Source organism: Mastacembelus armatus, chromosome 22 (genome assembly GCF_900324485.2).
Source record: "Mastacembelus armatus chromosome 22, fMasArm1.2, whole genome shotgun sequence".
Lineage (NCBI taxonomy): Eukaryota > Metazoa > Chordata > Actinopteri > Synbranchiformes > Mastacembelidae > Mastacembelus > Mastacembelus armatus.
In genome coordinates, this window is record NC_046654.1 from 2,416,662 (window position 1) to 2,433,473 (window position 16,812).

Sequence of the window (16,812 nt, forward strand, 5' to 3'; positions counted from 1 at the left end):
AGGGTACAAATGAGAATCCTACATGAAGACTTGATATCACAAATCGGTACTTGGTGGAAACAAAGCCCACAGTACAGAACACAGTGACTGGTATGACTAGCGGAGACTGCCGTGAACCTCACAGTTAATCATGAAGAGGCATGTTGGTAAATGACATCTTCATCATCTGTCATCCAGTCATCCTCAGCCTAGGGACATTTTCTTACTCCATTAACACACAGTCACACAAGCCCACACTCTCAGATACACAACTTCACCAGCTTTGTGTACTTAGCCTCACACACACACACACAGCGTCACACGCAGCGAGTTCTGCAGCAGATGGTTCAGCGTGAAAGCGCAGTAGAGTGGGAGAATTGGCAGCAGTATCCTCTGAATAAGCACAGAACTGGTACACAATGAAGATATCAAGGAGCACGTAGAGCTCCACATCAAATTAGTTTCCAGATTCATGTGTAATGATAAGGAGGATCCTCTCACCGGTGTGGCTGCTCCCGCCCCGCACACAACAGTCCCAGAAGCAGATGGTTGGAAGTGGATGCGATTCACACATGAGCAGGGAAGAAAGGAAAAAAAAACAATCTTTCCACCTTTAATTTGCAGCTGTTACCCCCTTACGAAGCACTTTTCGATGCTGCTCTGTAATACATTATAATTTGAGAATCAGGGGAACGCAGCGTCTTGCCAGGAGTGTTGCAGAAATCAACCCACAGAGTAAATATGTGGATGCGTCCCCTCTTGGCAGCTTAATGTTGTGTGTTTATATTCGCATTCAGAATGATCTAAAAGATGACCAGCATAATGAAACTGAACTCTTCGTGTCACCGTGTTAGCTGTAATTACAACGGCCTGACAGCTACAATATCTCCCGGTTGCTGAAAAGAATTAAAGTGTCAACAAACTGCTCAGATCAGCTGTAGTTCAGTCTAAATAAAATCAGTGCAGCTATTTACATCTTCGCTTCTGTAATTTAACGGCCGTGCAGCCACAGTTGGTACAACTGCTTTTTGATACAGCATGATGAAAACACTCAATGCACAATGTCAGACACAGAATCGGCACAATAACAGAAATCATGTAAATAATAATTACAACATTGCTACAATACATTGGCGGAGAAATGGAGCATATAGCACAAATTAGGCAGCAGTATTCACAGTTATTACAGCAGAGGTTGAAACAGATATTCAACATGGGGAAATGAAATCAAATAGACTTTTACCTGCTCTTTTTATATGATGCGACTGTTGAACAGTGATTGTTTCAGACAGTGCACTGCAGTTTTTTTTTTGGTTTTTTTTGCACATATGAGTGAACAAGACTGTTACAGCAGAGTCTTTCAGTGAGAGCTCTTTGAAACTGTGACAAGCTGTGGCTGACTTTGGATTTCTTCACAGAATTGTCCCTTCTGGGCTTTTATAGGGATGGAGTCTGAGTTAATATTACATTGGAGTGTGTTTTGTATGTGTGCCAAGAAATTTAAATGAGTTTGGGATGGTTATGCATTTACCTGAGATATGCTTTGGATCTATGTGTGTGGCACTGTGCCTGAAGTCAATAAGAGGTTCATGGGTTTTGGATGTATTGAGCAGGAGGTTGTTGACTGCCTGGGCTCCCAGCTCCCTGTAAATGCTGTCTTCTCCTTGGTATTGTATACGGGAGCTATTATGGCTGTGTCATCAGATTACTTAAGAACGGTTACTGGGCTGCGTTGCGATGTGAAATGGTTTGACGACACAGAGAAGAGTCGGGGTGATGGGACACAGGCGGGTGCTGAGGTTTAAAGGACGAGATCAACAGTCATTCAATCTGACGCGTGCCGTCCTTCCCACAGGAAGCTGCTGTTCCAGGGGCCCATGTGGGGGTTCACGTCCATCAGTGTATTGAACAGCTTGATAAGAGTTTTTTTGTATTGAAGACTAAGCTGAAATCAATGAGCGGGATGTAGCTGTCAGGCTTCTCCAGGTGTTGCAGTATGTAGTGATGAGCATCTTCAGCAATGAGAACAGATATGGCCTGCATACATTGTTGATATCTGATTTAACATGTACTGTAAGTGCTAAACTACAAATGTGCAATTGTCTATCTGATGTGACAAGGTGTAACGAGACATTTCCCTGTTGTCTGCAGTCTGGAGGCATGATTAGACTGGAGGATAACACCCAGAAAATCAAAGTTTGATGCAGCTAAACCTTATCTTTAGCCTCATTTGCTTAGCACTAGCACAGCCTGGGGACATGCAATAATTTTTAATAATCAGCTTAGTTTTTATTATCAGCCCAGACACAGAGTAAATGGCACCGTGTAACAGTGAGAGTTTAAAATCCAGACCAACAAACATCCACATTTATTGAAGGGCCACCCATGTTCCTCAAGGCCCACTGCCCTGCTTCTTTTCCACCTGCCCCTGTCCTGGCCACTCAGGTGTTTCAGCCAATCAGAAGCTGAAAGATGCCATCTCAGATGAGGCTGGAGTGAGGGAAGATAAAGTGGAGTTTGTTTGTTTGTTCATTATAAACATTATTATTATCATTAGTTTTAAAAGAGAAAATACATTCAAAGGTTCTTTTATGTTAAATTGGTGACAAATGAAAGACAAAAGCAAATCTTCAACAATTCTAGGATTTAACATCTGTAAAAATGAATTAAAGGTGGTGTAGACGAACCCACCTGAGCTCTTTCTCTTTGCCCGTTAATCTGAAGACTTTCTCAGGGATTATGAAACCATTTTGCTCATTTGAGGTCACAACAGCACAGGCTACGTGACTAAAATGCTAGTGGGAAACATCTTTTTGTAGATTCAGGAAGCATGGTGTTCTCGACCTCTTGAGAGAAATTTTGTAATTTTGTTTGAAAATAGAGGAGAGTCAGTGTTTTCGTTGTTCACCCTTGAAAATGGATTCAACTGTGCCTGCTCTCAGTAAGAATAATTGTGCCCTTGAAGGCAGACTGTAGTCGTTACAGCTCAGTGGTACGGTTCTGGGATTGTGCAGCAGCGGAGTAGCATCACCTTATGAGATATAAAGGAACGTGGAGCACTCCTTGCTGCTGGAGACCCCAGCACTTTATTAACTACTTTGCAACTGTCACATATGAGTTATCAGTGTCTTTATGCTCGTGTCACAGTGTTAACACAATCCAGAAATGATCCCCCCCCCCGCTGATACCTCTTCCTCCCTCTGAAACATATACACGTGGATATTTAACTTTTAAAAATTGACAGTGCAATAGAAATATTTTGTGGTGCTCCCTAAATATTAAGACATGTAGACATATGTAGGTGATGAATCCACTGTAAAAGTTATTCTTCTGTCTCCTAAGAGAAAAAAAAAAAATAAGAAGACTGAAAGGCTGATTTTCCTTCTTCTTTTACATTTGGCAGAAAACACCTACCTCAGTCTAGTTGAGACAAAGGAGCTGAAGTGTCGCCCATCTTTTTTGCAACGTAAAAGCTTGTTTGAGCTGCAGCGTTTGACAGACTAATGTGTTGTTTGTCTCAGCTGTCAAGCATTGTGAGCACATCTCCCCTCCCACCAGTCCAGCTGTGGCTGCATCCGCCCCAGAAGAGATCGTAGAGGGAGAGCCCTCACCTTATCTCACCCACTGCAGAGTGCTATTAAGGCAGAGGAAACCAGTTCTCCTCCCCCAAGGCTCCTGTCTTCTTCTTTCCTGCTGGAGGTCGGAGATGGATTGCCCAAGGTGACCCCAGTCGGCCCGCCCGTCCTCATGCCACCATTCCTCACACATTCTGCTCTGTCATCTCATGCACTGCCAGTCCCCCAGGCGGCAGACTTCAGAGCCGCCTTCAGCAGTTTCTTGGATGAGAGACTCCCCACCATGTTGTCTCTGCAGCCTGCTGCTGTGTGGCTCACTGCTTCCTGATGAGCTGATGACATAGACGTCTCAGTTTACTCCCTTTAAATGGGTCAGAGCTGCAGTAATAAAACATGCTAATACAGTCAATTATCAACTAATGCAATAGCATCTCCAGGCATATAATGATCACTGAAAACTCAGCATCCCCATAGTGTAATGATTTACTGCATTATCACAAAATGAATTATCACAAAATCAGGTTTTAATACGTTTTTGCTCTTTTAGAGCAACATCCTTTATTTATTTCTATTCAATCCTCTATTTTATTTGCTCATAACTCTAAAAGCTTTCCCTTAAAACCAATATGGCACTAATTCTCTGCAGTCTGCACTTCTCTGAAACAGCATTTAGCCGTATAAAATACTTAAAGTATCCCTGGAAAGCGAAACTAATGAAATTCTGTGTAGTAGCATTTAGATGAATGAGCAGTAAAACTCTCGCTGGAATCGAGGGCTAATGAAATTCAGACTATACATACCATAAACTCTTCACTGAAATACATTTTAATGAAAGTGTAAGGGAGCAGCTTTTAAATGATACAACACAAAAACAGTGAGTGAAATTATACTATTGGAGGACTTTGATATTGTAATAGTAATTCATTTTTATCGGTGAGTCGTCAGTCTCCGAACAGCGTGGCACACAATAATGATGCCAACAAGTTATTAGAGTTGTCTTAGCTGCAGATTATGATGCAGATGCACTCTGAGGAAAACAGACATGAAGGAAAAACGTTTGTCCTGAGGCAGCAGCTTTAACTGTGTTCTCTTTTTTTTTTTTTAAGCCCCGTGTAGATTAACTAGACCGGTGCTTTAAGATTCTGTGAGAGCCGCCTTCCATCTCCTCATCTCTCCTGAGGTCAGTGTTCGCTGCACCACCGTGCAGAACAAAAGGTCCACTTCTGAGGTGATCAATCCTGAAGTGAGAGGTAAGCAGAGGGGAGTTTAGATGACTAGACAGAGAAGAAAGAAGAGCAGCAGGCATCAGGGAAGGTCACAACAAAACATGCATCCTTCCGTACAAGGAAGAACAAGTTAATAGTATCCCCTACATAGTCAAGCTAATAAGAGTCTCCTTAGACCTGACAGCACACAGATTCATCAAAATGTGATAAAAAAGAATCAAGAGCCACTGCAGCACTGGCAGCCAGCTGCCTCTGCAACAGTGTTAGAAGACGAGCTTTTTACACGCTTGTTTTTGCTGTCTGTGCCAAGTCCACAGCAAATATTAGCTTTGGTTTCAAAAGGAAATCACCAGCACGCAAATAATAGATTGCTAATATAAACATGAGTACAAGGGAACAAATACTAATGAAATATTTATTTGTTTGTACAGCTCGCGTGTGAGTTTCCGGGGCATTCTCTCTCTTTGTGATGTTTTACAGTATCTGGGTGCGACTGGATGAATAGTGGATTGTGTGTGTGTGTGTGTGTGTGTGTGTGTGTGTGTGTGTGGGCTGCTTCGACTGTGTTCTCGCTGCGTTTGACATTTCGTTTACGCTGGTGTCACTCACATTTTCTCTGTGTGTGTGTGTGTGTGTGTGTGTGAGAGAGCTTATGGTGTGCGTGAATACCATTTTTGTCTCCCAGAGTTCCCAGGACACACTTTTAAACCCTGCTAATCTTAATTCCACAGAGATGGTGCGTATAATTAGCGTTTGGATCAGCGCCAGTGTCTTATTGCTCACAAAGTACAGTCTTGTCCCAACCCGGCTGCACTGTGAGACCCACATCTGGTCCAGTGGCACCCCCCACCCATTCATCACTCCACTGAATCAAGGCTTTGCATAAACCCAGAACTTCTGTCAAACCTTCGCTCCTGAAATTTTAGATTCTGTTTCATCTAATCTCAGACCTCATTTTCTTTACTTTAATCCCCACAGCTGAGTTATTTCTTTCATCGCTGTTCAGTCTTTGTTTCAGGGCCACCTCAATTCATTTTTTTTCTCTCACCCACAGCTGTTACACTTCACTGAAACTAATAGTTGTAGATTTGTTCTCTGCAAACATGTTTAAATATTGTATCATAGCTGTGCCTCACCTGAGAGTTACAGTCTCACACTAGAGCCGCGCTGGTTAACGTCTACGTTTTCGTGCAGAACGCGCTGAAGAACACGTTGCTCTATGCTCAGGCACATTCCCATGCGTGCACTGTATATGACACAGTCTCCTGTACGTGTCTGTGAGCCACTGGCGACAGATGATGTGACGCGATGTGACAGATCATGAGGCAGCATGAGGCTACACAACACAGCTGGTGTGTGTTGTCTTGAAGAGTTTTAGCTGTTCTGTCAGTAAAACCCACAGTGGTGTTGCTTATTTTTCTATTTTTGGTGATTTTGGTTATTGTCAGCTTTGAAATTATAGACATTATACACTATTTCCACTGATGATGATGATGATGATGATGATGAAGTAAATTGCTTCAGTCTGTATTAGATGGCCTTTGTTTGCAGATGTAAGTTGTCATGAAACTTTTTAAACTGACCAGGGCTCTGACGATTTACAGTTCCGTCTTGAAGAAGAATTCAAGGGCTCATATGCATCAAAATAAAATAAAAAAACAATCAAAATTTAAAATGCAGTGACTAATAAGTACAGCAATAAGTAAAATAAAGCCAGTGCTCAGTAACATGTAGCTTTGGGGCTGGGTCAGGTTAAAAACACAGGGTTTGGGCATGTGCAATGTGGCATTGTGGCATAAAAACAAGAGATGATTATGCAAACGGTGCAGCTACTGCAGCTGTGTCGGTTTGGTTGTTTACACATTCGGTCTGACCAGCAGACAGAGCAGAGACGAACTGGAGCGCGGCCAGGTGTTACTCAGCCACACAGATACTTTAGGCGCCCATACACTTCATCTCCACATCAGGAAGCTGCAGAATAAACTGTCGCCTTCTTTGATCACTCATATCTTGGCATGTAAATTTATCTTGGCTTCTAATGCCAGGCTTTATTCCAATAACTGCTGAAGTTCAGTTGTCAAATCGTGTTTTCTTAAACTCCTAATATCTTGTGTTATGGGGGCATCACACCAACCACAGTTCTCTTATAAAGAGGGACATTTCTGGACATCTTTTAAGAAGACACCTCAGATGAGACACTTCAAACAGGGCTGGGGTGAGTGCTCGGTGCTGGGGGGGTTATATGATCTGTCACTGAATCGTCTCAGTAATTGCTTTATTTGAGGGTTTCTTTGTTTTTAGCCTCCTTTCGCTTTGTTTTTCCATTTCATCACATCACAAGCTTTCTGTAGTTTCTTTATTCGTTTTCATTTCCACCGTTCTTTTGCTTTTGGATTGTGCGCTCCTCTTTGATGGAGATTTAATGCACATTGTGAACGAGCTGGGGAAAGTGTGCAGTATGTACAGGAGAGCGAGAGAGAGATTTAGAAGGGGGAAAGGTAAAGGAGAGGTGTGATGCATGGACAGCAAGAATCAGAGGTGAGGAAGAGGAAAAGTTGGTGAATGATGGAAGCAAAGAAAAAAGTAAGAGAGACAAAAAAACATGGGGAGAAAGAGCGAGTGTGATCAAAGTCTTCTCCCTTGTCAGTATTCAGTGTGTGTCCTCTACCCCCCACCTCACTGCTGGAGAGATAGAAAGATGAAGCGAGAGAGGAGCCTTTAACATCACTTCACAGATGAAGATTTCCTCTCTCTATACTTTTCCTCCCTCCCTTCCTCTCACCCTTGCTCCCTCTACACCTCCCAGTCTAGTTTTCTTTCAGTGATGCTGAAGGATGATTGAGAGCTCTCCCATTGACAAGATTTTTAAACAGATGCATCAATAAATAAACAGCTTGTCGTACTGTGCACAAGGGTGTGTGTGTGTTTGTTTGTTTGCACAGTGTGTGTCCGTGCCCAGCACTCCATCCCATCTTCCCAGGGGCGAACTCTTTTAACGCCTTTGTCTTTCTTTCTTCTCCCATTTCTTTCTCTTTGCTCTCCCAAGCGTTTTTGTCTTCATCTCTGTGTTCGCCATCACTCACGCCCCCCCACAACCTCCCCAACGCTCTGCTGACACACTCAGTCTCTTTGGCACACTGCTGCTCACTTTGACAGTGCTCAAACACAATTGCCTCAGACAGTTTTCTCTGTGTGTGAATGTGAGAGAGTGAATGAATTTGTGAATCCAGAAATGTGTTCATTTCATTTTATTTTTTAAAGCTGCCGTAGTTTCACAACAAGGCATCAAATGACAGGGTGTGATTTGAAAAGAAGCTGTCGTAGCGATGAACCCACAGCCAATTATTATTCCCCCTCAAGTCTAAGGAGAGCTTCAGTGTCTTCCAGCGTTCTGTTTTCTGGATAACAACTGCTTGTGTTTTGGTTCACTCACTGCTCTCGTCAGCGTCGATTCTACCCATAGCAGGCAGCTATTTCCTGCTTCAGCTTTGATAAATCCACTGTACATTAACGGTTCAGCACCAAGAAACTGGCAGACAAAGTTAGTTACAGGCTGCTGAGCGTAATGGAGCATTTAGCACCTGAAGAGATATGTACTGTCTGTTTGAGACCAAAACAAGGCTAAAAAACAGCAAAGGAAAAGCAACAAGTCTGAGCGTTTATGAAGCTTAAAGCACAAAATGTTTTATGTTTCTGCTTGATGACGTAAACGATCAGTCACATGATGTAAATCAGTTTTCTGATTTATCAAAAGCTCGTCTCAGCAGTGATAAGTTCCCAACCATGTTAATGCATTTCTGTCTTTAAATATGTGCATTAAATTCAAATCGTCCAACTTTACCTGCGAGCACATTTGTGCGTCTGCTATTATGCTTTTGTGCCAACACGGTTTATTCCAGTTCGTGTCTGGGTGACAAAATTAATTTGCACGTGTGTAAAAACACACACACACACACACACACACACACACACACACACACACACACACACAACTGCTCATGTGCAGTGACGCCAACCTGTCTGTATTCATGCGTATGTGTGAATGCATATGTGTGTCTATCTTATAATTAGGTTTATATATGCATAGTTTTCTCTGCCACAGTCAGATACTTGCTCCCTTCTACACACACACACACACACACACACACACACACACACACACACACACACACAACCCAACAGAAAACTAAGAGCCAATTTAAGAAGTAGGCGATTTGCACTGTAACTCTGTTGGCTTCTGGTTATCTTTGGAGCATTGAGTGTTTTCTCTACAGCAGCTGCCTACTCGCAGCATGGCATAATGAGATTTGTGCAAATTGTATCTTCAGTAGGACTCTTTCCAAGACGGCTGTTCTCCAGATTCTGCTCACTGGATGGTGGCGGTCCAGGAGTTAGGAAGGAGGGCTTGGAAAAGATAGAAAAAACAGCTGGTTCCAAACCTTGGACTCACTGCCCAGTGTAGTCATGGGACAAACAAGGTTGTTTGTACATTGTAAGAATGAAAGAAAACTGATTTTGTCAACACTTCATTCATGACAAAATAATATCAGATCTGTGGCTCAATTTTATGCCAATTTATTTTTTCAGACGGACATATTTCTGCAGTTTTGGCAGGATCATTTGCCAGCCACAGTAACAGTTGTATCACAATTCCCAGTTCTGAGTTCTGGTTGCTTACGGTGTGTTGATCCTCCGACTTAACAGGTGTTTCTTCCCCTGTTGGACCCCGTTTTTGGTGATGTGGCCCCTTTCCCAGACCTCAGGAGGTTATTTTGCAAAAAAACGACTAAAACTGTGCAAGAGAGACAGTACAGAGAGAGCGAGCCTTCATACGGCTGACTCTTTGTTCTAGTGGTTTAGGTTTCATGATGTGTCACTTCAGTCTCTGAGTGGATTTGGGTGAACACAGTAGGAGCTTCACATTATTTGGCAGTGTTTGTAAGGCTAGTGTAAAACCTTAAACCAAATTAACCACTGGCTTGTAAACATTTAGCAGCAACAGAGCCAGATATCTCTCTCTGAACCTGGTGGAGACCAAAATGGAGTTGAAACAACATATTAGATCTACCTTCATTAAAGAATCAACTCTAAATACATGTAATGTCTGCTGGATGTGTGAATATTCAACCAACATTCGCACACACGTGTCATAATAAGTGCATTCTGCACATGCTGTTGCAACATTAACAGTTTTCTGTCAACAAATTAAAAACTAGTTGCACAGACTTTTGTCTGTTTAGTTACGTTTCTGTTCACACGTGGATTTTTTTCCCCTGATATTCCCAATGAAACCTTGTTAAGATCCAGTTGCTTTTGAGCAAGAAATCCCCTATGCCACTGGAGATACCTACACACCACTGCAGTTCACACGTGTGCAGTAGAAATACTTAATTGTGAATCTGACAGTATTGTATTTCATCCAAATGTCACTGTTTAAACAAAGGTTACCTGTATGTTAAACGAGACACCAGTCTGTTTGCAGAGAGGCTGAGGAAGGTGGACTGAATCTATAAAGTTTGTTTACTGTGATATTCAGATTCTCCTCCATCTGATTTTTATCCAGGAAATCAATTATGTTGCTTTGTGCTGTTCAAGAAGCTCCACTTATGATAAAGGATGTTGTCTGCTATGACTATTCAAGTGAGCATAGTCATAGCAGACAACATCCTTTTTCATCCTTCCGCACAGATCTAGGCTGTGATGTTGCTGCCTGGCTCAGCCCACTGCATCAGTATGCAGACGTTTATTAGGAGTTTAGGTTTGTTATTTACCTCAGAGTGGGACCTGATTCTCTGCAGGAGTGTGTGGACTTCGCTTTGCCTGAAAGTTAGAAATGTGATTGGTAATGAACAGGAGATGGTGCTAATAGATTATTTCATGCTCTTATGTGTCTCCTCCACATTAAATACTATTTAAATCTAACTTTATCAAGCACATTTGTGTTTTTTAACTTGTAAATGTTCTCATGGACTTACTTACTTCAGTTTAACAAAGCCTTTTGGAAAGAGGCCGCAGGAAGAAAGCTTTGACAGCTCTGTTAGTCATAACGTCTGAATGGCCATGTGCTTAGTGAGCAAATTTGAGTAACGAGAGATGAGTGATTTGTTCAGTCAGTATCCAGGTAACAGTCTTCTGTCGGGTGACATTAAACTGGCTGCGGTCAGTTCTCTGCAGACTTTTACTCGTGCACTCCTTCTCTCCAAGCTGCTGCATGAGTTGATATTGTGTGTGCATGTTGGTGGGTACTTTCACTTACCCAATTAAGGAGTGGGCTGCTCATTTTAGGTCACTCATTAAAGAGTGGGATGCCAAATGAAATAGTTTGTAAGACGCTGTACACGGTTTAAATGGTTTTTGGCAAATAACAATTATTTTTGTTATGAATTCTGCCAATTACTTTTTGCATTTAATTGATTCGCCCTTTGGTATTTAAAATGTCAAAAATAATGAATAACATGTCTCAATTATCACAAATTGCTTGTTTTCTCAGGGAAATGTCAAAAAAACTCAGTATTATGAAACTGAGTAAAATTTATACTCATACTTGAGAAGATGTAATCTCCAAATAGTTGGTATTTCTACATGATACGTGTCATTCATCTAAACTGTCTCTTTATTTTCTGCCAATATAACTGTTTTGTTTTGTGTTTTGCAGCATCGTACAATATACTGTCCCTCACTGATTTAAAAAGGTTAAAGGAAACTGCACTAATTGCTGAGACAAAAATATCCAAACCTCTGTCATGTTGTTTGGGAGTCAGGAGACTGTTAGCTTAGCATAGACACTGGAAACATGGGGAAGCAGCTAACTCACATTTTTACCATGTTTATCTGTGTAAAAGCTAAACCAGCTGTAAGATTGTCACCTTTGGACAGATCCCATTGGGACACTCGCCTCAATACCCAGAATATATGTTAGACCAAACTAACCAGTTGCTGGCGGGAACTTCTATATATTCATATGTATATTTGGACATGAAAGTGTTCAGCTTGTCTAATGTTTTCTTCAGCAACAATGCCAAGCTCCAGCATATTCTGTCAAATGTTCCTTTAAAGCAGTGAGTCAGAAAATTCAGGGTTCAGCTCGTCCTGTCCCAGTTGTTCCAGCAGAGAGGAGCGTTGGGATATTTGGCTACAGGCACATGTCCACGGACACATGCAGCAATTTTAATGAACTGGCCTGCTCCACAAAGACAATCCAGGACATTAAATTTAGACATCTTTTGTCCTCTTGTCAGGCTTTACTGAAGAGAAAGACACTTTCCCTTGAGCTATCTCTGCAAGCCTTGGTAGGGATTTGATTATAAGGCTTCACATTTTGAAGGAATTTGCTCACAAAATAACAATAACCACAATCGTAATGCTCAGCAGATTAACTGCAACGGTTGAGTCAGTCAGGCCGCTGCCCTCTCACATCATCCTTCATCCCCGCATGAACATGCTGTGACAGAGATGCTGCTGTGTACCCGCACATGTTCTTTGCCAGTAGTGTATTGTATCAAACCAGACGCTGTCAAACCTCCTTTATCAATGTGTGTGTGTCTCCGTCGTCACTGTTGGAACACCAGGAAATGCATTTCAAACAAATGATCAATAGTTTTTTTTCTGCATGTTTGACTTTCTTTTATTTGTGATAGTTTTGTTTTTGTCTCATCTCTGTTCTTCCTGCTTGTGCATTGGGTGCAGGTGTCTTTTTGTTTTGCAGGGTTTGCTGCTGGTATTCGGGTCTCGGTGTCTTGACAGTTGATGCTGTTTGTTTCTCTATTCATAGCACTTTGGCTGCTTTGACAATCAAACCCACAGACTTATCACCTTGTTTACTGTGGTCTCTGGCTTTCCTCAACCTCGAGCTCTTGTTTTTCTCCCACTGTCATTTCGCTTCCTCTGCTCCTCACACCATGCGTCTTTCACATCATTAAAATCCTCTTCCACTTTCCCCTGTTCTTTCTCGTTGTCCTCATTTCTCCACTTCCTCCCTCCTCCTTTCCTCCCTCATAATCACCTCGCTCCTCCTCTTCCTTTGGCCAAGGTCCATGTTATAAATCACAGCAAAATGAGACTGTGCTTCTGGCTCGCAGTGGTGAAACGTTATCAAGTACATTTACTCAAGTTCAGTTAAAGTGTACTTAGAATATACTTGATTATTTTCCTTTATACTGTTGTGTACCACGTTACTGCATTATGCTTGGAAATTGAGAGTATTTTTACTTCACTATATTCATCTGACTATTACGATACTCATACAAAATACTAATGTGCTACAGATTAGTCTGAAGCTATTCTTATAGTATTTGGGTTGCCAGGTTGTGAGCATACCAAAGAGGTTTTAAAGCACAGAAACGATCAATAATACATCTGATTTATAAAGTATAATTTCTACTTCTTGAAATGAAATATATTCATATTAACGAGTAATCAAATGAGTGTGTAATATAAAATGTGTTGCTCATAATGATGGTCGCCCTGATCTCCCCTTTAATTCATTGGTTTCCTGCTGCTTTCACACAGAAAAGTCCCTGGTAACCCCCCACTCTGCAGAAACAAGACTGCAAATAAGTCACTGTTTGCATTTTTGTCAGGTCAACAATATAAAATCTCTCTGATAATATTTCAGTGTTGTCTTGATTGCGTGTTGAATTTCTCACAGCAGCCAAATAAATCAGCTTTTGCAGCACATTGCATTAATAATCCTCACACGCCTTCGCTAGTCGAATTTTGAGTGCACGCCTTGTATTTAAAACAAAGTATATTTACACTCTTCTTTCTCTGCCTCATTGATTTGAAAATGTATGTGTATTATTCCTTGCTGAGTAAGTACAGATGACATGTGCTGGTGTCATACAGGACCAGTGAATCAGAGAATACACAGTCTGTGTTTTCTGTCATTGACCTTCGTACTCCTTCTTCCTCCTTTTCCCTAGCAACTTCTGAGGGAGATGCAGCAGATGGCGAGTCGCCCTTTCGCCACCATCAACGTCGCCTTGGAGACGGACGAGGAGCCGCCTGACCTGATCGGAGGAAACGTCAAGGTGAGCGCAGCCTTTTCTTAGCACGATCACCGCTGAACCACAGTGATCTCCCAGTTTTCTGGGCTGACAGGACCACAAGCAGGGAAGCTTCACCCATCATCGCTGTCAGAACTCATCCTCGCTCAAGTGGGAGCTCAGTCTTACGCCTGTCAACTGTGGTTTGTGATTACAGTCACGCATTTCTGAGTCTGAACTCTATAAGGTGATTCCATTAGTTTTCAACAAGCCAAGGAGGCTAAATTGAGCTCACTTAGGAAGAAGAGTTTGAAGTGTAGTGCAGGTCTAGTACACCTAATGAGGGTCAATGCAGTGTACGTTTGGCGGGACAGTGTGAGGGCCAGTCGATGATGAAAGTGGGCCGTTGATGAGTAACAGCACATTATACCAGTTACAGCTCGTTATAGACGGGTAGGCAGTGAATTCTAATGGGAATGCATTCAGTTAACCCTGGAGTTAAACATATGCAGATGAGAGTAAAGTCTTATAAGTGTCTACCTATAAATGAGATAAGACTTTCATTCCACAATTAATATATTCTTTGTTTGGGAAAAATAAATAAATAAATTGCCGCCTACTTGCAAGCACATGTAAAAGTTGGCTGTCATGAAAATAACGGACATTGAGAGATGTTATTAAACTCATGATTCTTCTTGAAAAACAGCCTTGTTTTGGTGCATGGAACCATCTGTGTTTTCTAAGACACTGATGGAGAACCTGAAGCTCAGTCAGTGTAGATGCATTCAGATAATACGTTTTCCTTATCTCAATCTGTTTTTTTGCCCCTGAATCCAGTCCAAGTCCTTTAATACTGAGTGTTTTCCAAATCCAAGTCATATCCAATACTTAAAGGTACCTCAGCAGTACCCTGCAAAGTTTTTTTTGTTTTTTCTTGTTTTGCCTTGACCTTCGTCACCAATGAAAAATCTGTTGAATGTTTTACCTTAAACTTTTAATTTGGTCAGTTTACATCCCAGTCTACAAATCTTTCATTTCACATTTACACCATCACGTTTTAGTAGATTTGACTCTCCCGTTCCATTAACTAACTAAACTAAAAAGACTTTTCTTTCCACTAATACTAATAATTAGCATGTGGACATGAAGAGAAATGTTTTGTGCTGCTCAAAGCCCTGAAATGAAGAAGCCTGTGTGTTTTATGTGACTGTATTCAGTTATTTTCGCTGAGAGAGAGAGAGAGCGAGAAGTCCCACGCAGCTTAAATACTAAGAATCCTCTAATGAAACTAAACACATCACGTTTGTACAGTGGAGAAAACAAGACACGCTTCTATGTAAAGAGGGAAAACCTGCTGTGCTTAGTGGCGAGTGGAGTCACAGTTCGAACAATAAAGGGAGTTAAGTACAGTGTTAAAATAACAGCAGTGATTAGGACAAAAACAGACTTGTGTCCCAGCACCTTCTCCTTCTCCAAAAATGGAGAGTTAGTATCAGCGAAGAGCCTGCTGAGGTACATTTACAGCACAGACACAAAGTAGTTGCAGTGAAACTGTTGTGTGCCTCTGATTTTTAATCTCAGATGCAAAAATATCTCAAAACCTGGACAAGAGAAATAACAATTCACTTCATCGCTGCGTCTCAGCGAAGTGTCTGTTTTTGTATATTTTTTTCAGAAGTAAAGCGACGGTACAGATTTAACGCTGCCCTTCTGTTGCATTGCTGGACTTGCAGGGAATAATTCCAAAAAAAGCAGAACTGAAAATATGTTTTATTTCTCAAATTCCTCTTCTTGGCCAAAACCTGAACAGCAGTCTGGTCGTTTGGGCGAGTTATGCTGGTAGCTGCTAATGTAGCTTCAAGGTGAATCATGTCATTTTTAGACATGTTGACTTCAGCACCAACCAACAACTGACTGGTTGACCTGCTGCTGAGCTGGAAACAGGCTGGTGGAGTCTCCCTTAGTTTCCTCCAGGTACTCTGGTTTCCTCCCACAGTCCAAAAACATGTATGTCAGGTTGATTGGTGACTCTAAATTGCCCATAGGAGTGAGTGTGAGTGTGTGAGGTTGTTTGTCTCTATGTGGCCCTGTGATGGACTGGGGACCTGTCCAGGGTGGACCCCTGCCTTTCACCCAGAGAGAGCTGGGATAGGCTCCAGCAGGTCCCTGGGACCCTGGTTAAGGAATAAGGGGGTCTAGATGATGGATGGATGGAGTTTCCCTTAAACCTGTTATCAGCTCCCTCAACAAGTCATCCAGATGTGCCCATCTCACTCCTTCCCAGAGCTAAAGAAAGAAACTTTGGAGAGATTTATTTACAAACGTATGGAGTAGATTTTATTGTGGCATACAGAGAAGTACAGTGATGTTGCAATAGACATTAATGTAAAAAAAAAAAATCTCAGCTTAGCACATTAAAAGTATTGATCGAAGTAGCAGATTTAAATGTAAAGATCAAGATGAGTTGGATGAACGTGTTTGATTATAGAGAAGAGTTGGACGTAGTGGAGCTGAGGGAGGTTGGAGTGGATTGAAATGCAGATACAGGGCTCAGAGGCTGCGGCAGGGAATATTTAAAGGGAGCAATTGTACAGAGTTATAGAAATCGCAGCTGAGTATTCGGCGAGCACAGAGCAGCGGGGAAAGGTATACCTGTGACTGTGCACTTTGTGATGAATGACCTCTGAATGCAGATGTAGTGCAGAATTATAGGGCTGTTTCAGCAGGGTGGCTCAGGGGCCCTCGCTTCTGACAGGGGCCATGCATCTCAAGGGGCTTGGCTCCCAAGCACAAGGTTACTTGGAGCGCAGGCTGCTGGGCCCCTCAGGAAAATCTGCAACTAATCACATCCCTGCATGAACAGAAAACGATCCCGCCTCTTCCCCTCTGTCCTCAAGACTTTTTTTCTTCGTCTGCTTCTTTTTATTGCTTTTCTCTGTTCGTGTCCTTTCTCTTAATATTCCCTGTTTGTCTTCTGTCTTCCTCTGCTCTTTCTTTTCTCCTCTTTTCTTTTTTCCTTGTGGCTTCTGTTTTTTTTTTTTTTGTTTT

General features: G+C 41.9%; 1 protein-coding gene across 1 annotated transcript in view; it reads left to right on the forward strand.

Annotated features, from left to right (window-relative positions):
- Positions 1 to 16,812, forward strand: part of atrn (attractin) — a 101,694-nt gene that overhangs the window by 72,288 nt on the left and 12,594 nt on the right. The window contains exon 27 of the mRNA XM_026297096.1: positions 13,702 to 13,809. Coding sequence (XP_026152881.1) covers positions 13,702 to 13,809 — 108 coding nt within the window. The remainder of the gene's footprint in view (positions 1 to 13,701; positions 13,810 to 16,812) is intronic.